The sequence below is a fragment of the Scyliorhinus torazame genome, chromosome 2, assembly GCF_047496885.1.
Source record: "Scyliorhinus torazame isolate Kashiwa2021f chromosome 2, sScyTor2.1, whole genome shotgun sequence".
NCBI classification, from domain to species: domain Eukaryota; kingdom Metazoa; phylum Chordata; class Chondrichthyes; order Carcharhiniformes; family Scyliorhinidae; genus Scyliorhinus; species Scyliorhinus torazame.
In genome coordinates, this window is record NC_092708.1 from 207,278,943 (window position 1) to 207,302,911 (window position 23,969).

The following is a 23,969-nucleotide window of genomic DNA, read 5'->3' on the forward strand; positions in this document are numbered from 1 at the left end:
TCGACCCCCCACCCCCCGCACTCGACCCCCCCACCCCCCGCACTCGACCCCCCACCCCCCGCACTCGACCCCCCACCCCCCGCACTCGACCCCCCACCCCCCGCACTCGACCCCCCACCCCCCGCACTCGACCCCCCACCCCCCGCACTCGACCCCCCACCCCCCGCACTCGACCCCCCACCCCCCGCACTCGACCCCCCACCCCCCGCACTCGACCCCCCACCCCCCGCACTCGACCCCCCACCCCCCGCACTCGACCCCCCACCCCCCGCACTCGACCCCTCCCCCGCACTCGACCCCTCCCCCGCACTCGACCCCTCCCCCGCACTCGACCCCTCCCCCGCACTCGACCCCTCCCCCGCACTCGACCCCTCCCCCGCACTCGACCCCTCCCCCGCACTCGACCCCTCCCCCGCACTCGACCCCTCCCCCGCACTCGACCCCTCCCCCGCACTCGACCCCTCCCCCGCACTCGACCCCTCCCCCGCACTCGACCCCTCCCCCGCACTCGACCCCTCCCCCGCACTCGACCCCTCCCCCGCACTCGACCCCTCCCCCGCACTCGACCCCTCCCCCGCACTCGACCCCTCCCCCGCACTCGACCCCTCCCCCGCACTCGACCCCTCCCCCGCACTCGACCCCTCCCCCGCACTCGACCCCTCCCCCGCACTCGACCCCTCCCCCGCACTCGACCCCTCCCCCGCACTCGACCCCTCCCCCGCACTCGACCCCTCCCCCGCACTCGACATCTCCCCCGCACTCGACATCTCCCCCGCACTCGACATCTCCCCAATGCCGGTGTTCACTGCTCCTGCAATCAAACGTGGGCGTGAAGTGGCCCATGATTGGAACAACGGCTCAATGCAGAATCTTACATTGAAACTCACCTCTTTGACAGAAGTTTTGAGAACTGGCCCAGGGGGCCACTTACAGGGGCTTCGCGAGCCAGGCCATAATATAGACCAGCCTGGTATAGTAGCAGCAGAGGAATGTTTGCTCCTCTTCCTCCTCCCAACCCCCAATTTTCCCCACACTTGCCCAAAATTGAACAAGTCTCCAAGAATAAAACTCTCTTTCATTTCCGTCATCCCATTTTTAACCGTGAACCCAGTTTCCAAAGAATGGCATTTTTTGCTCTTGCTCTGCATTCCCACAAAAGGATTCCTCATGTTGTCAGCTGCCACAAAGTGGGTAACACTCTCATCTCGGAGTCAGAAGGTTGTGGTTTCAAATCCTACTCCCAAAGATCTGAGTGTAAAGTCCAGGCTGAAATTCGCAGTGCCAGTACAGAGGGAGTGCTGCACCGTTAGAGGTACCACTTTTCACATATGTCAAAGTGACTGGATGCAAATGTACCAATGGCAATATCTTCAAGGGCAGCAGGGGAGTTCTCCCCAGTGTCCTGGTCGATATATTGATCCCGCAACCAACATCACTTGAAACAGTTGATCGCAATGCTGTTTGTGGGAGTTTGCTATGAGCAAATTGGCAGCTATGGCCCCTTACATGGTGAATACACTTCAAACTACTTCATTGGCTGTAAACTGCTTTCAGACATTGAGTGTGAAAGGCATTACATAAAATCTTTCTTTTCAATAAATATGGATAGCACGCCACCGTGCTCAATTTGCATCAAGTTCACACTGACCGTGTGGCTTTGAATTCTCGCAAGGTCCAAAATGGCCCCCGGCGGTTTTGTTACCGTAAACAGGAAAAAAAGGTCAAGCCAGTGGCTTTCCTTCTTGAACTTGCCTCTCTGGAGATTATCTGGGCCGTCGGAACGTCGCAAACGTCAGACAGGGCGATGAAGTCACCAAAGGAGGACATCCTGTCGGCACCTGCAGGACAAAGAATGCAGGTTGGGTAGGTTCCCACGGCAACCCCGGTAACAGCTCCCTATCTAGTCACGACCGGAGCGGGCGGTGCCTTGCCTGTTTGGCAAATTACAAGGCGCCTGAACCAATGGAGATCAGCAGAACGTTCTGGATACCCAAGGGGAAATGGAGCAAATTATATTCATCGGCTATAGCTTTAAAGTCCACTCCGCTTAATTCAAACAAATTAGTAATTAAAAGTATTGGAGGAGAAATCACTCTAGCGTTGTGGCTGAACTCTGTTGGACAGGCAAAATAAATTAAAGCAGCTTCTGGAAAGTTGGCCTTTATTTCAAAGGGTGCTCAAGTGTAAAGAAGTGGAATTTATATAATCATTATGAAGATCTTTTCCAAATCCAGGTAGTTCAGTACTCGTACACCAAAATGATACCAAACCAAAAAGGTTTAATTATGAGAAAAAGCTGCCAGGACCAAGCTTTATAGTCCCTAGTGTAGAAGATTAATGTGAGAAGTATTTTTGAGCAGCCTGTTCCTCCCCTCTTTCTCCCACCCCCCCCACCCCCCCAGATGAGGCCATCCAGACAAAGGGAGAAAAAAAAGGGGTACAAAGTTAAAACTAGAGCTAGCCCATTCCTGGGATGGCATCAGGAAGCTCTTCTTCACAACAAAAGAGAGCAGAAACTGGAATTCTATACCCAAAAAGCAATGGAGGCTGAGGGAAGTGAATTGAAAATTTAGACTGCGTTCAGGGTGGCACAACGACACAGTAATTAGCACTGCTGCCATACAGCGTCAGGGACCCATCCATTCCGGCCTTGGGTGACAGTGCGAACTTTCTCCCCATGTACGAGTGGGTTTCCTCCCACAGTCCAAAGGAAGTGCAGGTTAGGCGGATTGGTATGCTAAAATGCACCCGAATGTTCAACAGTGTGCAGGTTAGGCGTGGTTATGTGGTTACAGGGATAGGGTGGGAAGTGGCCTACATTGGCTGCTCTTTCAATGGGTAGGTGCAGACTCGATGGGCTGAATGGCCTCCTTAGGCATTGTAGGAATTCTATTCTATGATTGGTAGATTTTTGTTTTGGCAAGTCGGGTTTTGGTTATATTGAAGAATATGGGACACTCCATCCTGATAATTGCCGTTCCTTCACTGTCGCTGGGTCAAAATCCAGGAACTCCCTCCCTCCCAGACCAGTGGGTGCACCCACATGAAACGGGCTGCAGCAGATCAAGAAGGTAGCCCAGTGCCACATTCCCAAGGCCAACTATGGATGGGCAACAAATGCCGGCTTGGCCAGTGACACTGGAATCCCAGGAGCGAACTTAAAAAAGACCAAGTTAAATACATGGAGTTGATCCACCATGAACTGACCAAAAGGCAGGGGAACAGGGCTAGAGGGGCCGAATGGTCGCTTGTTCCTGTCTTGTACAGATGCTTTGTATTTTTCATCAATTTTGCCCGTTACCACTGGCTTCCCCTCATTGTCATTTAATAATATAATATATAATAATAATAATCACTTGTCACAAGCAGGCATCAATGAAGTTACTGTGAAAAGCCCCTAGTCGCCACATTCTGGCACATGTTCGGGGAGGCCGGTACGGGAATGGAAAGTGCGCCGCTGGCCTTGTTCTGCATTACAAGCCAGCTGTTTAGCCCACTGTGCTAAACCAGCCCCAAATAAAAACCATTTGTTTTTAAACCCAGTGTATAGGAGTAAATGCTGATACTAACCTCTTGCTCTGGCATACGCTGTAGCCAGTGGGCTGAGATCGCTGTACTTGTCATGCACCATACAGACCTTGGCTTCTTCCTCAGTCAGGGGCACTCCAACAGCAGCACCTAGTGGTAAAACATTGACATGGCAACATCGAAGACACCGACTCCATTAAATTTCTCTCAAATCATTAATGATTGCAAATGGACAACAAAAAAAAAAAAGGCACAGGAATCAAAAACATTTAGATTTAACTCTCTATCCTCCAACACATCTAAATATAAATAATTTGATTCTGCAGAAGGACAAAGTTGCGCACGTGCGCATTCGCCATCATTGCCTCCCAGTTCTCATTTGACCACCTTTAAAGTTTACGGGAATGTTTTTTTTCCCACCTTTCATTCAAAATGTTCACGACTCAACATATCCAGCAGTTTTCCCAATTAGATTTTAACCGGCCAGAGGATTATCAAAGTTTGGGAGGGAGAAAAGGGACTATTACATTGAATTGACCGCAGTGAAGTGAGGTGCTGTGTAACAGAACGCACCATAACAAAAGTACTTGGTCCAGGTCTTTAAGGGGCAGAGAGCTTCTTGTGGGATACACTATAGTCACATATTTTCCTTCACCCCTCTAGCTGAAAACATTCCGCCCTGCAACTCGTCAGGAAGAGTGAGGTGGTGGTGGTAAGCCTGCCGCTTAGCCAACGAGGGGAGCGTGGAGTCCATCTCCTTAACCAATGAGGTTTAGGGACTGGGAAAGAAACAGAGACAACAGTGAAGAAAACAAGTTGAATTTGAGTCAAGTACAGAAAGAGAAATAGAGAGGGAAAGACTGAAAGAAGAGGGAAAACTAGTCAAAAGGAAACAAAGTAACAAAAAAAGAGTGAAATGTTTAGGTCTCTTCTCCAAAGAACTTACACCTGTAGGAATGAGTTTAAACTGTTCCATTTCTGGGCCAGAGATGTTGATCGTCATTGCTGTTAATTCAGAGAATTAGAAGCCCCAACTTTCTGCAGCCATTTTAATGGACAAATCCATCAAGACTAAAAAAATTAACAGGGTGGCTGGGGACAGGACGCTGTACACGTGAAGCAAATAACAAAGCGCTCTAAATCCACCAGCACATTCTGGAGATTCGTAATTCAGCGCATCGCTTCACCCCCTGAATTTACTGGTACACTGTGCGTTGTTAACATTCATTTTTCCAGCAAGAGGTGGTCCTTTTAATTTTTAAAAATGTTGAGTGCGTTACAAAGTCCGTGATTCATATCAGAACTGATATTCAACAGCTGGTCGAGGTCAGATTTCATGCGGGGTGCCATGTCACACACGACCCGGCCATTACAATCCTTACCGGCAGGGCTGACATGCTTGAAGGAAGTGGCAGCAGGGAGACACAACGCCTGTTTCAGCTCTCTCACAAGTTGCCAGGCATTTAAAGCATCGCACAAATTGATGAAGCCGGGCGATCCATTCAGGACTGTCAGACGAGAGAGAAAGAAAAGAGCGAGGATTAAGGGTAAGCAACAAATTATCGTGCCTGATACAATTCAGCTACATTTCAAGCCGTCAGCCGGGCTTCAATTGATATCAGGAGGTTGGGGGTTCGAGTCTCAATCTCAAGACTTAAAAAAGGACGTAATCAAAGTTGACACTCCTGCACATTGCTGATGGAATGCTGATCCTACCTCACCGCTATGGGAGGCGTCACCTTTTGGATGAGACACTAAACCGAGGACCAACCTGCCCTACCTCATGGTGATGGACGATTCCCCTCTGACACAAGCTTAAAAAATAGCAGGGAAGTTTTCCCTGGGGTCTTGACCAATATCAATCCCTCAGCCAAGGTCAGAAAACCTGGTCATTACCACAACACTGTTCGTGGGATCTTCCTGCGCACAGACCAGCTGCCACTTCACCTACATTACAACAGCGATGCACACCTGAGAAGTGCTGCGCTAGCTGCAAAAACCATTGGGATGTCCGAGGTGCTATCTAAATGCAAGTCATTCTTAAAGTGACTGCACGTTGGTTCTCAACTGCTGAGTGCTCTTCAATGTCCGACATATCATCCCCGCCCCCCCCCCCCAAACAAAGCTTGCCTTGGATCGGGAGCTGAGGCCTTTGCGTGTAGATCTGTGCTGGAGTCTGGTGAGGATTCATCCCGTATCTCAGGGTGAGCTGAGATTTTCCCTGGCCACATTCCTTCCGGAAATAGTCGGAAATCGCCTCATCGTACTGGGATGTCTGAGTGAAGGCCTTGGGGAAAGTGGGAAACAAAATAAATAAATCACTTTTCCCTGCTGCAGTGAGTCCAGCTAAAGCACGTCAGAATACACACTGCCATAGAGCAAGCGTTAATCCAAAAGTCCAATTATGCTCTTTGCGACAAAAACAAAGAGCTAACAACACACTGATCGCCTTGTCAAACAAAAAGTGGTGAGATAAAGGCAAGTCATTAAACAATACCAAATTAGGGCTTTAATTTATGGTCATAGGGAAGGGAATAAGGTAGGCAATCTCTCCAGTACCAGATGTGCTTCTGGCCAATTGAGCTTGGGTCTGAGTTCCAACAGGAGCGTCTGTTGCTGGTATTTATACAGACTTCCAGAAGATGCCAGGATTCTCGTAAGAGACCTTCACAGTGGTTTGCTGTTAATACTTCAAAATTAACATGGCCCCTTCCTCCATCAAAAGGCAATATTATAATATTCTGTATATAATTATTAAAATACATATCTTGTAGATCAAACATCACATAAATGTGAAAATCTGTGTATTAATACGTTTTTTATAATGTTATTACTTCACGTATTTTTGTAGGTTCCAGCCAAGCTCTCTACATTCCCCAGTACAATAAGTTTTAGTTAAGCCCATTTCATTCTGCTTCCTGACCCAGGGGGTCTGCAGATGACCCATAGAATAGAATCCTGACAGTGCAGGAGGCTATTCAGCCCATCGAGTCTGCAATGAGCCTTCGGAAAAGGCCTACCTAGGCCTCTCCCCTACCCTAGCCCTGTAAAACCCACGCAGATACCGTGTAAAACACCGTGTCTCCCCAGTGCCGCCCGCCCAGGCCCCAGGGCCGCCCGCCCAGGCCCCAGGGCCGCCCGCCCAGGCCCCAGGGCCGCCCGCCCAGGCCCCAGGGCCGCCCGCCCAGGCCCCAGGGCCGCCCGCCCAGGCCCCAGGGCCGCCCGCCCAGTCCCCAGGGCCGCCCGCCCAGTCCCCAGGGCCGCGCGCCCAGTCCCCAGAGCCGCGCGCCCAGGCCCCAGAGCCGCGCGCCCAGGCCCCAGAGCCGCGCGCCCAGGCCCCAGAGCCGCGCGCCCAGGCCCCAGAGCCGCGCGCCCAGGCCCCAGAGCCGCGCGCCCAGGCCCCAGAGCCGCGCGCCCAGGCCCCAGAGCCGCGCGCCCAGGCCCCAGAGCCGCGCGCCCAGGCCCCAGAGCCGCGCGCCCAGGCCCCAGAGCCGCGCGCCCAGGCCCCAGAGCCGCGCGCCCAGGCCCCAGAGCCGCGCGCCCAGGCCCCAGAGCCGCGCGCCCAGGCCCCAGAGCCGCGCGCCCAGGCCCCAGAGCCGCGCGCCCAGGCCCCAGAGCCGCGCGCCCAGGCCCCAGAGCCGCGCGCCCAGGCCCCAGAGCCGCGCGCCCAGGCCCCAGAGCCGCGCGCCCAGGCCCCAGAGCCGCGCGCCCAGGCCCCAGAGCCGCGCGCCCAGGCCCCAGAGCCGCGCGCCCAGGCCCCAGAGCCGCGCGCCCAGGCCCCAGAGCCGCGCGCCCAGGCCCCAGAGCCGCGCGCCCAGGCCCCAGAGCCGCGCGCCCAGGCCCCAGAGCCGCGCGCCCAGGCCCCAGAGCCGCGCGCCCAGGCCCCAGAGCCGCGCGCCCAGGCCCCAGAGCCGCGCGCCCAGGCCCCAGAGCCGCGCGCCCAGGCCCCAGAGCCGCGCGCCCAGGCCCCAGAGCCGCGCGCCCAGGCCCCAGAGCCGCGCGCCCAGGCCCCAGAGCCGCGCGCCCAGGCCCCAGAGCCGCGCGCCCAGGCCCCAGAGCCGCGCGCCCAGGCCCCAGAGCCGCGCGCCCAGGCCCCAGAGCCGCGCGCCCAGGCCCCAGAGCCGCGCGCCCAGGCCCCAGAGCCGCGCGCCCAGGCCCCAGAGCCGCGCGCCCAGGCCCCAGAGCCGCGCGCCCAGTCCCCAGAGCCGCGCGCCCAGTCCCCAGAGCCGCGCGCCCAGTCCCCAGAGCCGCGCGCCCAGTCCCCAGAGCCGCGCGCCCAGTCCCCAGAGCCGCGCGCCCAGTCCCCAGAGCCGCGCGCCCAGTCCCCAGAGCCGCGCGCCCAGTCCCCAGAGCCGCGCGCCCAGTCCCCAGAGCCGCGCGCCCAGTCCCCAGAGCCGCGCGCCCAGTCCCCAGAGCCGCGCGCCCAGTCCCCAGAGCCGCGCGCCCAGTCCCCAGAGCCGCGCGCCCAGTCCCCAGAGCCGCGCGCCCAGTCCCCAGAGCCGCGCGCCCAGTCCCCAGAGCCGCGCGCCCAGTCCCCAGAGCCGCGCGCCCAGTCCCCAGAGCCGCGCGCCCAGTCCCCAGAGCCGCGCGCCCAGTCCCCAGAGCCGCGCGCCCAGTCCCCAGAGCCGCGCGCCCAGTCCCCAGAGCCGCGCGCCCAGTCCCCAGAGCCGCGCGCCCAGTCCCCAGAGCCGCGCGCCCAGTCCCCAGAGCCGCGCGCCCAGTCCCCAGAGCCGCGCGCCCAGTCCCCAGAGCCGCGCGCCCAGTCCCCAGTGTCGCACGCACAGCCCCAGTGTCGCACGCACAGCCCCAGTGTCGCACGCACAGTCACAGTGTCGCACGCACAGTCACAGTGTCGCACGCACAGTCACAGTGTCGCACGCACAGTCCCAGTGTCGCACGCACAGCCCCAGTGTCGCACGCACAGCCACAGTGTCGCACGCACAGTCCCAGTGACGCACGCACAGTCCCAGTGTCGCACGCACAGTCCCAGTGTCGCACGCACAGTCCCAGTGTCGCACGCACAGTCCCAGTGTCGCACGCACAGTCCCAGTGTCGCACGCACAGTCACAGTGTCGCACGCACAGTCAGTGTCGCACGCACAGTCACAGTGTCGCACGCACAGTCACAGTGTCGCACGCACAGTCACAGTGTCGCACGCACAGTCACAGTGTCGCACGCACAGTCACAGTGTCGCACGCACAGTCACAGTGTCGCACGCACAGTCACAGTGTCGCACGCACAGTCACAGTGTCGCACGCACAGTCACAGTGTCGCACGCACAGTCACAGTGTCGCACGCACAGTCACAGTGTCGCACGCACAGTCACAGTGTCGCACGCACAGTCACAGTGTCGCACGCACAGTCACAGTGTCGCACGCACAGTCACAGTGTCGCACGCACAGTCACAGTGTCGCACGCACAGTCACAGTGTCGCACGCACAGTCACAGTGTCGCACGCACAGTCACAGTGTCGCACGCACAGTCACAGTGTCGCACGCACAGTCACAGTGTCGCACGCACAGTCACAGTGTCGCACGCACAGTCACAGTGTCGCACGCACAGTCACAGTGTCGCACGCACAGTCACAGTGTCGCACGCACAGTCACAGTGTCGCACGCACAGTCACAGTGTCGCACGCACAGTCACAGTGTCGCACGCACAGTCACAGTGTCGCACGCACAGTCACAGTGTCGCACGCACAGTCACAGTGTCGCACGCACAGTCACAGTGTCGCACGCACAGTCACAGTGTCGCACGCACAGTCACAGTGTCGCACGCACAGTCACAGTGTCGCACGCACACAAACACACCCTAGAAAGAGAGGGAAACAGAGACAAGGAGGACAAACTAGGTCGTCGGCAACCTGTGCCTTCGTGCCTATGTGGATTAGATGGTACTTGCAACCACCATCCACTGTTCCTGCGACACCCACAGCTTGGCAAGTGTTGGACTATCATCTGGAGTTCATAGAAGGGAAATTATTGAACTGGTTAGGAAATTGTTGCGTGGCAGGAGATAGAGAGGCGGGTTAATGGTACTCCAATTAGCAGAACATGAATAATGTAGGGTTATAAGCCGAGGCCTCACTGCATTTTTCAATGACTTGGATGATGGGTTACGTTAGGCAGCCACAAATCCGAACATGGCTATTACACAAAGATGGACAATACTGTGGCAAATGGATTTAAATGTGGGCAAATATTAGGTTATTCACCTTGGATCTTACAATGGATAGAATAGGGGTCCTTTTACATGGTCCAAAGATACCAATGGCCCGTGTACACAGATCAATAAAATGCAGTGAAAAAAATCTAATGGAACGCTGGCCTTAATACAGAGAAGACGAGTCTGGTGAATACTATGAGCAGCTCTGGGCACATCTTAGGAAGCATTCATTGACCTTGAGAGGGAGTGCAGCGTAGATTGGGCAGAACGCTTACTGGACTCCCAAGGTTCGTTTTGATGAACATAGCGAATGTATGGTCACTAAATTTGCCAATGACACCAAGAAGGTAAGAAAGCAAGCTGTCAAGAGAGGCAGAGAGTCTGAAAAGGGACCCTCAGACAGCTTAAGTGCGTGCTGGGCAGAAAACCTTTTTTTTTTTTGTTATAAATTTAGAGTGCCCAATTCATTTTTTTTTCCAATTAAGGGTCAATTTAGCATGTTCAATCCACCTATCCTGCATATCTTTGGGTTGTGGGGGCGAAAGCCACGCAAACACGGGGAGAATGTGCAAACTCCACACGGACAGTGACCCAGAGCCGGGATCGAACCTGGGACCTCAGCGCCGTGAGGCAGCAGTGCTACCACCTGGGCAGAAAACGTGGCGGCAGATGGGAGCATAATGGTAGGAAGAACGGTAAAGCAGATGATTATTTAAGTGGAGAGACTGCAAAACGATGCTACAGGGGGATCTGGGTGTCCTGGCATACAAGTCACAAAACATACTTGACAGGTACAACAAATGATTAGGAAGGGAAATGGAATTTTGGCATTTGTTGTAAACGGAATGGAATTTAAAAGTGGGTATATTTTACTGCATCCTCGTGCCCAGTTTTGATCTCATGTGGAAAAAGGGATATCAATTCATCAGAAGCAGTACAGAGAGGGTTCACTCTGCTCGTTCCTGGGATGAGGGGTTTATGAGGAAAGGTTGAACAGATTGAGTCTGTAACCATCGGAGTTTAGCAGGAGAGGTGATCTTACTAAACATGTAATCTTCTGAAGATCCGATACAGTGGACATTTCCTCTTTTGCGCGAGACTAGAACCAGATGACATGGTCAAAGAATAATGGGCTGGATTCTCCGTCCCCCCGCGCCACATTTCTGTTTCACCCCGCCGGCGGGATGCTCCGTTACACCGGCCGGTCAATGGGGTTTCCCATTGTGGGGCAGCTCCACGCCGTTGGGATACCTCCGGGCTGCCGGCAAAACGGAGCATCCCGCCGGCAGAGAATCCAGCCCAAGAGCTCTACTGTTTAAGACGGAATTAAGGTGCTAAACTGGGGGAAGACTATTCGTAACAATATTAGGCAGGAATTGAAGAATCTAGACTGGGGCAGATGTTTGCAGGTAAATCAACATCTGGCATGTGGGAGGCTTTTAAATGTCAGTTGATAGGAATTCAGGACCGGAATGTTCCTGTGAGGAAGAAGGATAAATATGGCACGTTTCAAGAACCTTGGATAATGAGGAATATTGTAGGCCTTGTCAAAAAGAAAAAGGAAGCATTTGTACAGACTAGCAGGCTGGGAACAGACGAAGCCTGTGTGAAATATAAGGAAAGTAGGAAGGAACTTAAACAAAGAGTCAGGAGGGCTAAAAGGGGTCATGAAACGTCATTGGCAAATAGGGTTAAGGAAAATCCCAAGGCTTTTTACATGTACATAAAGAGCAAGAAGGTAGCCAGGGAAAGGTTTGGCCCACTTAAGGACAGTGGGGGGAAATCGGTGTGTGGAGCCAGAGGAAATGGGCAAGGTACTGAATGAGTACTGTGCACCAGCATTCACCAAAGAGAAGGAATTGGTGGATGAGGAGTCTGGGGAAGGATGTGTAGATAACCTGGGTCACAATGAGATCCAGAAAGGAGGTGCTGAGCATCATGTGTGTGTGATATGAAAGATACAAGGTCAGACAGAAGTCCTCCTCCCACCCATTGACTGGACCACGCAGCGGCCTGCATGTCAAGCAAGGACGGGATAAGCCCAGTTCGGGCCAAAGTCAACCCGCCCACTATCAAATAGCGGGGACCCCAGGACACTCTTCGCACCCAGAGGAATTGGGAAGGAGGCAGCATAGGGTTGGTGCAGACTAGATGGGCTGAATGACCTCCTTATGCACTGTAGGGATACTATGATTTTATGAAGCATGAAACCAGGTGGAAGGGAATGAGGACTGAAGAACACTATTCAGGATGGCAGCAGGGGTGGGTGGTGTTTGTAGTGAGACGGATCCAGAATACCTTCAACGCCAGGGCTCGCCGAGTCTCCACGGATGTGTCCTTCTGCTCAGACGCCTCCATTTCCTGGATAACCGACGGGTAGTCAGCGGGATCGCACACCACGGTCACACGAGCCTGATTCTTCGCCGCCGCTCGCAGCAGCGTCACACCACCTTCGAGACACACAATCAGCGTGATGCAAAGAGGGGTTCAGAGGAATCCAAGCCCCGACTAAGCCACACACAAAGCTGGATGGGGCAATGAGGGTGGGGCAATAACACCTGTCGGCAGGGAGTCCAGACTGGCATGTCCAATGTAGCACCAAAGGTGCCCTAGGGCAGCACGGTAGCACAGTGGTTAGCACTGTGGCTTCACAGCACCAGGGACATAGAACATAGAAAATACAGCACAGAACAGGCCCTTCGGCCCACGATGTTGTGCCGAACCTTTGTCCTAGATTAATCATAGATTATCATTGAATCTACAGTGCAGAAGGAGGCCATTCGGCCCCCTGAGTCTGCACCAGCTCTTGGAAAGAGCACCCGACCCAAACTCAACACCTCCACCCAACACCAAGGGCAATTTGGACATTAAGGGCAATTTATCATTGGCCAATTCACCTAACCCGCACATCTTTGGACTGTGGGAGGAAACCGGAGCACCCGGAGGAAACCCACGCAGACACGGGGAGGACGTGCAGACTCCACACAGACAATGACCCAAGCCGAAATCGAACCTGGGACCATGGATCTGTGAAGCAATTGTGCTATCCACAATGCTACCGTGCTGCCCTTAAGAACAAATAAATCTACACTATATAATTTTCCCGTAATCCATGTACCTATCCAACAGCTGCTTGAAGGTCACTAATGTTTCTGACTCAACTACTTCCACAGGCAGTGCATTCCATGCCCCCACTACTCTCTGGGTAAAGAACCTACCTCTGATATCCCTCCTATATCTTCCACCTTTCACCTTAAATTTATGTCCCCTTGTAATGGTGTGTTCCACCTGGGGAAAAAGTCTCTGACTGTCTACTCTATCTATTCCCCTGATCATCTTATAAACCTCTATCAAGTCGCCCCTCATCCTTCTCCGCTCTAATGAGAAAAGGCCTAGCACCCTCAACCTTTCCTCGTAAGACCTACTCTCCATTCCAGGCAACATCCTGGTAAATCTTCTTTGCACCTTTTCCAGAGCTTCCACATCCTTCCTAAAATGAGGCGACCAGAACTGTACACAGTACTCCAAATGTGGCCTTACCAAAGTTTTGTACAGCTGCATCATCACCTCACGGCTCTTAAATTCAATCCCTCTGTTAATGAACGCGAGCACACCATAGGCCTTCTTCACAGCTCTATCCACTTGAGTGGCAACTTTCAAAGATGTATGAACATAGACCCCAAGGTCTCTCTGCTCCTCCACAATGCCAAGAACTCTACCGTTAACCCTGTATTCCGCATTCATATTTGTCCTTCCAAAATGGACAACCTCACACTTTTCAGGGTTAAACTCCATCTGCCACTTCTCAGCCCAGCTCTGCATCCTATCTATGTCTCTTTGCAGCCGACAACAGCCCTCCTTACTATCCACAACTCCACCAATCTTCGTATCGTCTGCAAATTTACTGACCCACCCTTCAACTCCCTCATCCAAGTCATTAATGAAAATCACAAACAGCAGAGGACCCAGAACTGATCCCTGCGGTACGCCACTGGTAACTGGGATCCAGGCTGAATATTTGCCATCCACCACCACTCTCTGACTTCTATCGGTTAGCCAGTTCGTTATCCAACTGGCCAAATTTCCCACTATCCCATGCCTCCTTACTTTGTGCAGAAGCCTACCATGGGGAACTTTATCAAATGCCTTACTAAAATCCATGTACACTACATCCACTGCTTTACCTTCATCCACATGCTTGGTCACCTCCTCAAAGAATTCAATAAGATTTGTAAGGCAAGACCTACCCCTCACAAATCCGTGCTGACTATCCCTAATCAAGCAGTGTCTTTCCAGATGCTCAGAAATCCTATCCTTCAGTACCCTTTCCATTACTTTGCCTACCACCGAAGTAAGACTAACTGGCCTGTAATTCCCAGGGTTATCCCTAGTTCCTTTTTTGAACAGGGGCACGACATTCGCCACTCTCCAATCCCCTGGTACCACCCCTGTTGACAGTGAGGACGAAAAGATAATTGCCAACGGCTCTGCAATTTCATCTCTTGCTTCCCATAGAATCCTTGGATATAACCCGTCAGGCCCGGGGGACTTGTCTATCCTCAAGTTTTTCAAAATGCCCAACACATCTTCCTTCCTAACAAGTATTTCCTCGAGCTTACCAATCTGTTTCACACTGTCCTCTCCAACAATATCGCCCCTCTCATTTGTAAATAGCCCCTCTCATTTGTAAATACAGAAGAAAAGTACTCGTTCAAGACCTCTCCTATCTCTTCAGACTCAATACACAATCTCCCGCTACTGTCCTTGATCGGACCTACCCTCGCTCTAGTCATTCTCATATTTCTCACATATGTGTAAAAGGCCTTGGGGTTTTCTTTGATCCTACCCGCCAAAGATTGTTCATGCCCTCTCTTAGCTCTCCTAATCCCTTTCTTCAGTTCCCTCCTGGCTATCTTGTATCCCTCCAATGCCCTGTCTGAACCTTGTTTCCTCAGCCTTACATAAGTCACCTTTTTCCTCTTAACAAGACATTCAACCTCTCTTGTCAACCATGGTTCCCTCACTCGACCATCTCTTCCCTGCCTGACAGGGACATACATATCAAGGACACGTAGCACCTGTTCCTTGAACAAGTTCCACATTTCACTTGTGTCCTTCCCTGCCAGCCTATGTTCCCAACTTATGCACTTCAATTCTTGTCTGACAACATCGTATTTACCCTTCCCCCAATTGTAAACCTTGCCCTGTTGCACGTACCTATCCCTCTCCATTACTAAAGTGAAAGTCACAGAATTGTGGTCACTATCTCCAAAATGCTCCCCCACTAACAAATCTATCACTTGCCCTGGTTCATTACCCAGTACTAAATCCAATATTGCCCCTCCTCTGGTTGGACAATCTACATACTGTGTTAGAAAAGCTTCCTGGACACACTGCACAAACACCACCCCATCCAAACTATTTGATCTAAAGAGTTTCCACTCAATATTTGGGAAGTTAAAGTCGCCCATGACTACCACCCTATGACTTCTGCACCTTTCCAAAATCTGTTTCCCAATCTGTTCCTCCACATCTCTGCTACTATTGGGGGGCCTATAGAAAACTCCTAACAAGGTGACTGCTCCTTTCCTATTTCTGACTTCAACCCATACTACCTCAATAGGGTGATACTCCTCGAACTGCCTTTCTGCAGCTGTTATACTATCTCTAATTAATAATGCCACCCCCCCACCTCTTTTACCACCCTCCCTAATCTTATTGAAACATCTATAACCAGGGACCTCCAACAACCATTTCTGCCCCTCTTCTATCCAAGTTTCCGTGATGGCCACCACATCGTAGTCCCAAGTACCGATCCATGCCTTAAGTTCACCCACCTTATTCCTGATGCTTCTTGCGTTGAAGTATACACACTTCAACCCATCTCCGTGCCTGCAAATACTCTCCTTTGTCAGTGTTCCCTTCCCCACTGCCTCAGGTTCGATTCCCCGCTGGGTCACTGTCTGTGCGGAGTCGGCATGTTCTCCCCGTGTCTGCGTGGGTTTCCCCCCACAATCCAAAGACGTGCAGGTTAGGTAGATTGGGCATGAGTAAATTGCCCTTAGTGACCAAAAAGGTTCGGAGGGGTGACTGGGTTACGGGGATAGGGTGGCAGTCAGGGTTTGGGTGGGTCGGTGCAGACTCAATGGGCCGAATGGCCTCCTTTGCACTGTATGTTCTATGTTCTACTGTCAGAGATATAGGGGGATGTTTTAACCTCCAAAAACAGGTGGATTTGGATCAGGCTGGAAGTAAAGAAAACATTGAAATTCTCACACCTAAACTCCACCTTCTCCTGGCTTCAAAGTTGGCGGGGGCAGCCCAACCTGCTCCCAGGAGGCAAGCATTTCATTTAAATATTTTAACGAGGTTGTACACCTCACTTTAAAAAAAAATCCATTCTAGCGTTAATACTGACCAGGCGGGTTTCCCAGGCCCTGGCATCGCCACCATCGAAGGAGCAGAAAGGCAAGCTGAGGCAAGGAAATGCCATTCCAGCACGGCTCGGGAGTCAAGGGGAGCAGGAGTGCTTTTACCACCCATCACCCCCACATATACTCACCTGCTAATCTCTCTTGCATTCAGACCACCCACCCTCCTACAACCCTGTTAACATCCGATTCGTCAACCCCTTGACAAGATGTTAAACTAAGGCCCCGACTAACCATTCCGCTGGAAATCAAAGATTCTGCGGTTCTAGTCATGGAAGAGCAGGAGTGCACTCCCCAGGGTCCTGGCCAACATTCATCCATCAACCAACCTGACTAAAAAAGATTATTAATAATAATAATAATAATCACATGTTATCACAAGTAGGCTTCAATGAAGTTAGTGAAAAGCTCCTAGTCGCCACATTCCAGCGCCTGTTCGGGCAGGCCGGTACGGGAATTGTTCTGCATTACAAGCCAGCTGTTTAGCCCACTGTGCTAAACCTCCCCAGTTTGATCATTTTGTGGTCAGTACACATTGGCTGGCTGCTGCATTTCACAGACTTCCTTTTATAAATACTTCATTTACTGCACAGTACTCTGGGACCATTCCATGCTGTTTATATAAACGGAGGGAGGTGTGATGACTGACAATTAAAAGCAACTTTGGGACAAATTTAAACCTGCCTGTCTCCTTGAACACATTTAAACTCAAAACTAAAACCTACCAATGTCGATCTGTTCCACAGCCTCTGTCAGGGTCACATTTGGGGCTGAAACAGTTTTCACAAACGGGTACAGGTTACAAGCCACAACCCTGGAGGGGGGGGAAACAAAAGGAGAGCCGTGAAGATTGGCTTGGCCTTCAGCTAACAAAACGGTGCAAATAAAAAAAAAAATCAATCCGGGAGTACACTTTATGCACATGAGAGAAGATGGAGAACTCCTTCGCTCTCGGCTGTCTATGTAAATTCTATTTGCTGATCTCTGAAATTGTTTAGCTTCATCAGGATCCATACTCTGCTTCTGTATCTAATCCAGCATCTACTCGCTGCCCCCAGGTTTCAAGGATTGTGCCTTCAGGGACATGTGTCAAAGGGACTAGTGATCCTGCATGAAATGTCATCCAAGGGCAACATAAGAATAAAAGCCTTCATAAATACTGTGCCTAGCTGTTTATAGCATGCTTCCAGGAAAGCTGTGCTCCAGTATCTGGAGAGTCCAGCTCTCCTGCCAGAGAGCTTGGTGTAAAGATACTGCACATTTAAATCTGATATCAGATGTGGCCCAGTGGGTAGCACTCATTCCTTGAAGACAGAAGGTCATGGGTTCAAAGTGTCACCTGACATTCCCACTAAGCGAGTGCTGCATTCTCTCAAGTGCTTTCAGGTGACATGTTAAACCGCCGATGGAGTGCCAGTCTGTGCTTTTCTGTTTGCGCCCAAGTTCCAGCCAGGACAATGCGAGCCCTCAACGTTCTGACTCAAAGAGGCACGGGTGATGCCCACCAAACCAGCACGAGGCGAGGCTGTGGTTGCCCCGGGTTACTCTGTCCCCTCCAGCCCAAGAGTAAACCAACAGCCACAAGAAGCACTGCGATGTGCAGCAGAGCCGTCAATGTCTTCGCGAGGAGGCGGGTAGAAAACAACAGCATCCCTCTGACAGAAAAGCTGTGGTGGGTTGCACAACAGCTGGAGAAGGGGGGGGGGGGGATGCAGGAGGTATACGTTCATAGCGACAGCACCTCTCCACCAGAGACTGATCCCTCATGAAAAGCAGAAAACTCTCCACCACACAAACTCCTCACCTGATTAGGCTGAAACCAAGTTTCTCAACATCAGCCTGGTCCTCTGGAATATTCCGGGCCAAAATACCTAAAATGCAGAAACAAGGGGGAAGAAATACAAAATCATCATCTGCAGCAGCTCCTGGTGGTGAGGAGTTGGTTAATTTGTGTTATTTTGCTTCAGTGCTTTCATGGGATGCGAGTGCTGCTAGCAAGTCTGGCATTGGTTGCCCATTCCCAATTGCCCTCGAGTGGCTTTGCTCAGCCATTTCAGGGGGCAGTTAAGATTCAATCACACTGCTATGGGGTCTGGAGTCACATGTAGGCCAGACTGTGTAAAGAACATAGAAAATACAGTACAGAACAGGCCCTTCGGCCCACAATGTTGTGCCGAACTTTTGTCCCAGATTAAAGGGTGGTACGATTCCCTTCCCTAAAGGACATCAGTTTTAGGGACAGCCCATGATAGTTTCCATGCTCACCATTTCCGAATCTAGCTTTATATCCTAGACGTAGGAATGGAATTTAACTTCCACCAGCTGCCGTGGTGGGGTTTGAATCCGTGTCGCCGGAGTATTAGTCTGGGGCCTCTGCTAGCCCAGTGATATTACCACTGCGTCTCCCGTCAATGCTCGAGGCATGGATCAGGGGTAGACAGTCAGTTATCAAGCGAGCTCGTCACTGCTGCTAGGTGGGACATGCAAATGGACGGCAGCCAATGACCGAGTTGTGTTAGGAGCGATGCCTTTCATGGTCAGTCAGTTAATTCCATGAAATTAGGAGCCCAATTGATGTTGCAGCTCGAATATTTCCCGGAAATATGTTGGGGTGCACACACCACTGGGCTTGGGAGAGTTTCAAGAACCATGGGCGCCAAATTGCCCTTGGTGTTGGGTGGAAGTGTTGAGTTTGGGTAGGGTGCTCTTTCCAAGAGCCGGTGCAGACTCAAAGGGCCGAATGGCCTCCTTCTGCACTGTAAATTCAATGTTAATCTATGATTAATCTAGGACAAAGGTTCAGCACAACATCGTGGGCCAAAGGGCCTGTTCTGTGCTGTATTTTTTTTCTATGTTCAGGCAAAAGATTATACGATGTAAGTGTGCCGCCATTTTAGCTGCTCATCATTAGAATCACAACCACCCTCCTCTTTCTTAACCCTGGTTAAATCACTCACCTCCATGAACAGCAGGATGTAGAGTCTTCACTCGCCCGCCTAACATTTCAGGAAATCCAGTGATCTCAGACACATCCCTGAGCAAGAGAAAGAAACAGCAAAATATAAATGTCACCAACTGTTATTCTGGTCTTGTTAAGTATAGAGCAGACAATGTGATCAATAGAAACCAACAAGGACTTCCGGTTGCGGCTATGCGGAGCTAAGCCTGGCAGCTCCCGCGAAGACGGACTTTCGGGCTCGATAGAAGAGCCCCAACGGAACTTTTTACATAGCCAACCCGTGGGGAAAAGAGGAGAGAGGTCCCCCACTAATCTGTATGGACCGAACCCGCAGTGAAACAGCCAAAAAAGCAGCACTGGAGCAGCGGGAGAAGAGGGGGAAAACAAACAAAATGGCAGCGGCCGGGGACAAAGAGGAGATGCAAGAATTCATCAAGCGCTGCTTCGAGGAGCTGGCCAAGGAGATGGTGGCGCCTATGCTGGCAATAATTGAAGGACTTGGGGCAACACAGAAAGCCCACGAGGTGAAGATTCAGGAGATCCAGGAAAAAGTGAGTGAGAATGAGGATGAGCTCTTGGGCCTGGCGGTGAGTGGAGCGGCACGAGGCGCTACACAAGACGTGGGCGGGAAGACTCGAAGACCTGGAGAACAGGTCGAGGAGAAACAATCTGAGGATCCTGGGTCTCCCAGAAGGAGTGGAGGGGGCCGACGCCGCGGCATATGCGGGCACAATGATTGGGGCGCTGATGGGCGCGGAGGCCCCCCGGGGTTGCTGGAGCTGGAAGGGGCGCACGGGGTGCTGGCGAGGAAGCCCAAGGCAAATGAGCTACCAAGGGCGATGGTGGTGAGATTTCACCGGTTCACAGACAGAGAGAGGGTCCTGAAATGGGCCAAGAAGGAGCGGAGCAGCAAGTGGGACAATGCTGAGATCAGAATATACCCGGACTGGAGCACGGAGGTCGCTAAGCGGAGAGCGGGTTTCAACCGGGCCAAAGCGGTGCTGCATCGGAAAGGAGTGAAATTTGGAATGTTGCAGCCAGCGCGACTGTGGGTCACATATAACGGCCAACACCACTACTTAGAAACGCCCGAAGAGGCGTGGACCTTTATACTAACTGAAAAGTTGGACTCTAATTGAGGGTTTGTGAGGGTGGGGGGTGTTTGAGGGTTGAAGTATGATGGTGGTTGTACATAGGGGGGCAAGCACGCGCAGGGAATGTTATATGGGCTGGGGACGAGAGACAAGGCCGCAACAGAAGCTGCGTCAGGGGGGGCGGGGCAGGCTCTGGAAAGCGCGGGGTTTTGCTCCCGGGTGCGGGAAGAAAGGTGGGAGGGGGAACGTAGGAACGTCTACTGATGGGGAGATTCCCACACGGTGGGGGTCAAAGGGATGGCGGGGGAAGCCGGGGTCAGCTGACTTACGGGAGTGATATTGGGGGGGGGGGGGAGCAAAAAAGCTAGACAGGGTTACTGCTGCACTGGCCGAAAGGGAATGGGACACAGAAGAGGTGGTCGGGACGGAGGTCCCCCGGTTGGGGGCCTGGAGGGTGAGGGGGACGCGGACACGGGACTGGCCCAGAAAAGGAGATGGCTAGTCAGGGGTGGGGGGTTAGAGCCCCTCCAATCCGGCTGATAACGTGGAACGTGAGGGGCCTGAATGGACCGGTGAAGAGGGCTCGAGTGTTCGCGCACTTGAAGGCACTGAAGGTAGACGTGGCTATGCTCCAAGAGACACACCTGAAGGTGGCGGACCAGGTTAGGTTAAGAAGGGGATGGGTAGGACAGGTATTTCACTCGGGACTGGATGCAAAAAATAGAGGGGAGGCAATTCTGGTGGGAAAACATGTGTCATTTGAGGCCAAGACTATCGTAGCAGACAATGGAGGGAGATATGTGATGGTGAGTGGTAGGTTGCAAGGGACGTGGGTGGTGTTCGTAAATGTATACGCCCCGAACTGGGATGATGCTGGATTCATGAAACGCATACTGGGGCGCATTCCGGACCTGGAGGTAGGAGGACTGATAATGGGAGGGGACTTTAATACTGTGCTGGACCCAGCCCTGTACCGCTCCAGATCAAGGACGGGAAAGAGGCCGGCGGCGGCCAGGGTGCTCAGGGGGTTTATGGACCAGATTTTGGGGGGGGGGGGGGAAAGAGTGGAGCCATGGAGGTTTGCAAGACCGCAGGCCAGGGAATTTTCTTTCTTCTCCCACGTGCACAAGGCATACTCCCGGATAGACTTCTTTGTGCTGGGCAGGGCGCTCATCCCGAGGGTGGAGGGGACGGAGTATTCGGCCATAGCCGTTTCGGACCATGCCCCGCACTGGGTGGAAGTGGGGCTGGGAGAGGAGAGGGACCAACGCCCGCTGTGGCGGTTGGATGTGGGACTGCTGGCAGATGAGGTGGTGTGTGGGAAGGGGGTGTATTGAAAGGTACCTGGAGGCCAACGACAACGGGGAGGTGCGAGTGGGGGTGGTATGGGAGGCGTTGAAGGCGGTGATCAGGGGAGAGCTAATCTCCATCAGGGCTCATAGGGAGAAGACAGAGGGCATGGAAAGGGAAAGGTTAGTGGGGGAGATTTTGCGAGTGGACAGGAGATACGCAGAGGCCCCGGAGGAAAGATTACTTGGGGAAAGGCGACGGCTCCAGACGGAGTTTGACCTGTTGACCACGGGGAAGGCGGAGGCACAGTGGAGGAAGGCGCAGGGGGTGGCCTACAAGTACAGGGAAAAGGCCAGTCGGATGCTGGCACACCAGCTCCGTAAGAGGGCGGCAGCGAGGGAAATAGGGGGAGTCAAAGATGGTGGGGGAGCCATGGCCCAGAGTGCAACGGAAATAAACAAGGTATTCAAGGCCTTCTATGAAGAGCTGTACAGATCCCAGCCCCCAGGATGGGGGGGAAAGAGGGGATGAGAAGATTCCTGGACCAACTGCGGTTCCCGAGGGTGGAGGAGCAAGAGGTGGCTGGTTTGGGGGCACCAATCGGGTTGGAGGAGCTGAGTAAGGGTTTGGGGAGCATGCAGGCGGGGAAAGCCCCGGGGCCGGACGGGTTCCCAGTGGAGTTCTATAGAAAGTATGCGGACCTGTTGGCCCTGCTACTGGTGAGGACCTTTAACGAGGCAAGAGAGAAGGGGACCCTGCCCCCAACGATGTCGGAGGCGACAATTTCCTTGATTCTGAAGCGAGACAAGGACCCACTGCAATGTGGATCGTACAGGCCGATTTCGCTCCTTAATGTGGACGCTAAGCTATTGGCAAAAGTGCTGGCCACAAGGATTGAGGACTGTGCCCCGGGGGTGATACATGAGGACCAGACGGGATTTGTAAAGGGCAGGCAATTAAATACAAATGTGCGGCGGCTCTGAAACGTGATAATGATGCAATCGGAGGAGGCAGAGGGGGAGATAGTGGCAGCCATGGACGCGGAAAAGGCCTTTGACCGAGTAGAGTGGGAGTACCTCTGGGAGGTGTTGTGTAGGTTTGGGTTCAGGGGAGGGTTTATTAGCTGGGTTAAGCTCCTTTACAGCGCCCCGGTGGCAAGTGTGGTGACGAACCGGCAGAGGTTGGAGTACTTTCAGCTGTACCGAGGAACGAGGCAGGGGTGCCCTCCGTCCCCCCTGTTGTTTGTATTGGCGATCGAACCCGTGGCCATATCACTAAGGGAGTCTAATAAATGGAGGGGGATGGTCCGCGGGGGAGAAGAGCATCGGGTGTCGCTATACACGGACGACCTGCTGCTGTACGTGGCGGACCCAATGGAGGGGATGGTGGAGGTCATGCAGACATTGAGCTTGTAGCCCGAGAACTCCCTCAATGTAGGGAAGAGTGAGCTTTTTGTATTACAGGCAGGGGACCAAGAAAGAGGGATAGGGGACCTACCGCTGAGGAGGGCGGAGGGGAGTTTTCGGTATCTAGGGATCCAGATAGTCAGGAGCTGGGGGGCCCTACACAAATTGAATCTGATGAGGTTGGTGGACAAATGAAGGTGGACTTCAAAAGATGGGACATGTTACCGCTCTCGTTGGCGGGTAGAGTGCAGTCGGTAAAAATGGTGGTCCTTCTGAGGTTTTTGTTTGTGTTTCAGTGCCTCCCCATCGTGATTACCAAGGGCTTTTTCAAGAGAGCAGGTAGGAGTATTATCGGGTTTGTGTGGGCGAACAAGACCCCGAGGGTGAGGAGAGGGTTCCTGGAACGAAGTAGGGACCGAGGAGGGCTGGCGCTGCCAAACCTAGGGAGCTACTACTGGGCAGCAAACGTGGCGGTGATCCGTAAGTGGATTATGGAGGGAGAGGGGGCGGCATGGAAGAGGATGGAGATGGCGTCCTGCAAAGGAACGAGCTTGGGGGCGTTGGTGACAGCACCGCTGCCTCTCTCGCCATCAAAGTACACCACGAGCCCGGTGGTGGCGGCAACGTTAAGGATCTGGGGCCAGTGGAGATGGCATAGGGGTGCAGTGGGAGCCTCGGTGTGGTCCCCGATCAGGGGTAACCACCGGTTTGTCCCGGGGAAGATGGACAGGGGGTTCCAGTGCTGGCATCGAGCGGGGATTAGAGGAATGGGGGACCGGTTCATCAACGGGACATTTGCGAGCCTAGGGGCACTGGAGGAGAAGTTTGAGAAACCCCCGGGAAATGCATTCAGATATACGCAGGTGAGGGCTTTTGTGAGGCGACAGGTCAGGGAATTCCCGCTGCTCCCGACACAAGAAATTCAAGACAGGGTGATCTCGGGTGTATGGGTCGTGGAGGGCAAGGTTTCGGCAATACACCAAGAGATGAAAGAAGAGGGGGAAGCGCTAGCAGAAGTGTTGAAGGGTAAATGGGAGGAGGAGCTGGGGGGGGGGGGGATCGAGGAAAGTTTGTGGGCTGACGCCCTGGGTAGGGT

At 53.2% G+C, this 23,969-nt stretch overlaps 1 protein-coding gene across 1 annotated transcript in view; it reads right to left on the reverse strand.

The window, feature by feature from the left end:
* Window positions 1-23,969, reverse strand: part of atic (5-aminoimidazole-4-carboxamide ribonucleotide formyltransferase/IMP cyclohydrolase) — a 48,965-nt gene that overhangs the window by 15,757 nt on the left and 9,239 nt on the right. The window contains exons 3-10 of the mRNA XM_072483138.1: window positions 19,082-19,158; window positions 17,929-17,995; window positions 16,850-16,938; window positions 11,992-12,143; window positions 5,659-5,815; window positions 4,911-5,036; window positions 3,571-3,678; window positions 1,753-1,838 (exon numbers count right to left, since the gene is read on the reverse strand). Of these exons, the coding sequence (XP_072339239.1) occupies window positions 1,753-1,838; window positions 3,571-3,678; window positions 4,911-5,036; window positions 5,659-5,815; window positions 11,992-12,143; window positions 16,850-16,938; window positions 17,929-17,995; window positions 19,082-19,158 (862 nt within the window). The remainder of the gene's footprint in view (window positions 1-1,752; window positions 1,839-3,570; window positions 3,679-4,910; window positions 5,037-5,658; window positions 5,816-11,991; window positions 12,144-16,849; window positions 16,939-17,928; window positions 17,996-19,081; window positions 19,159-23,969) is intronic.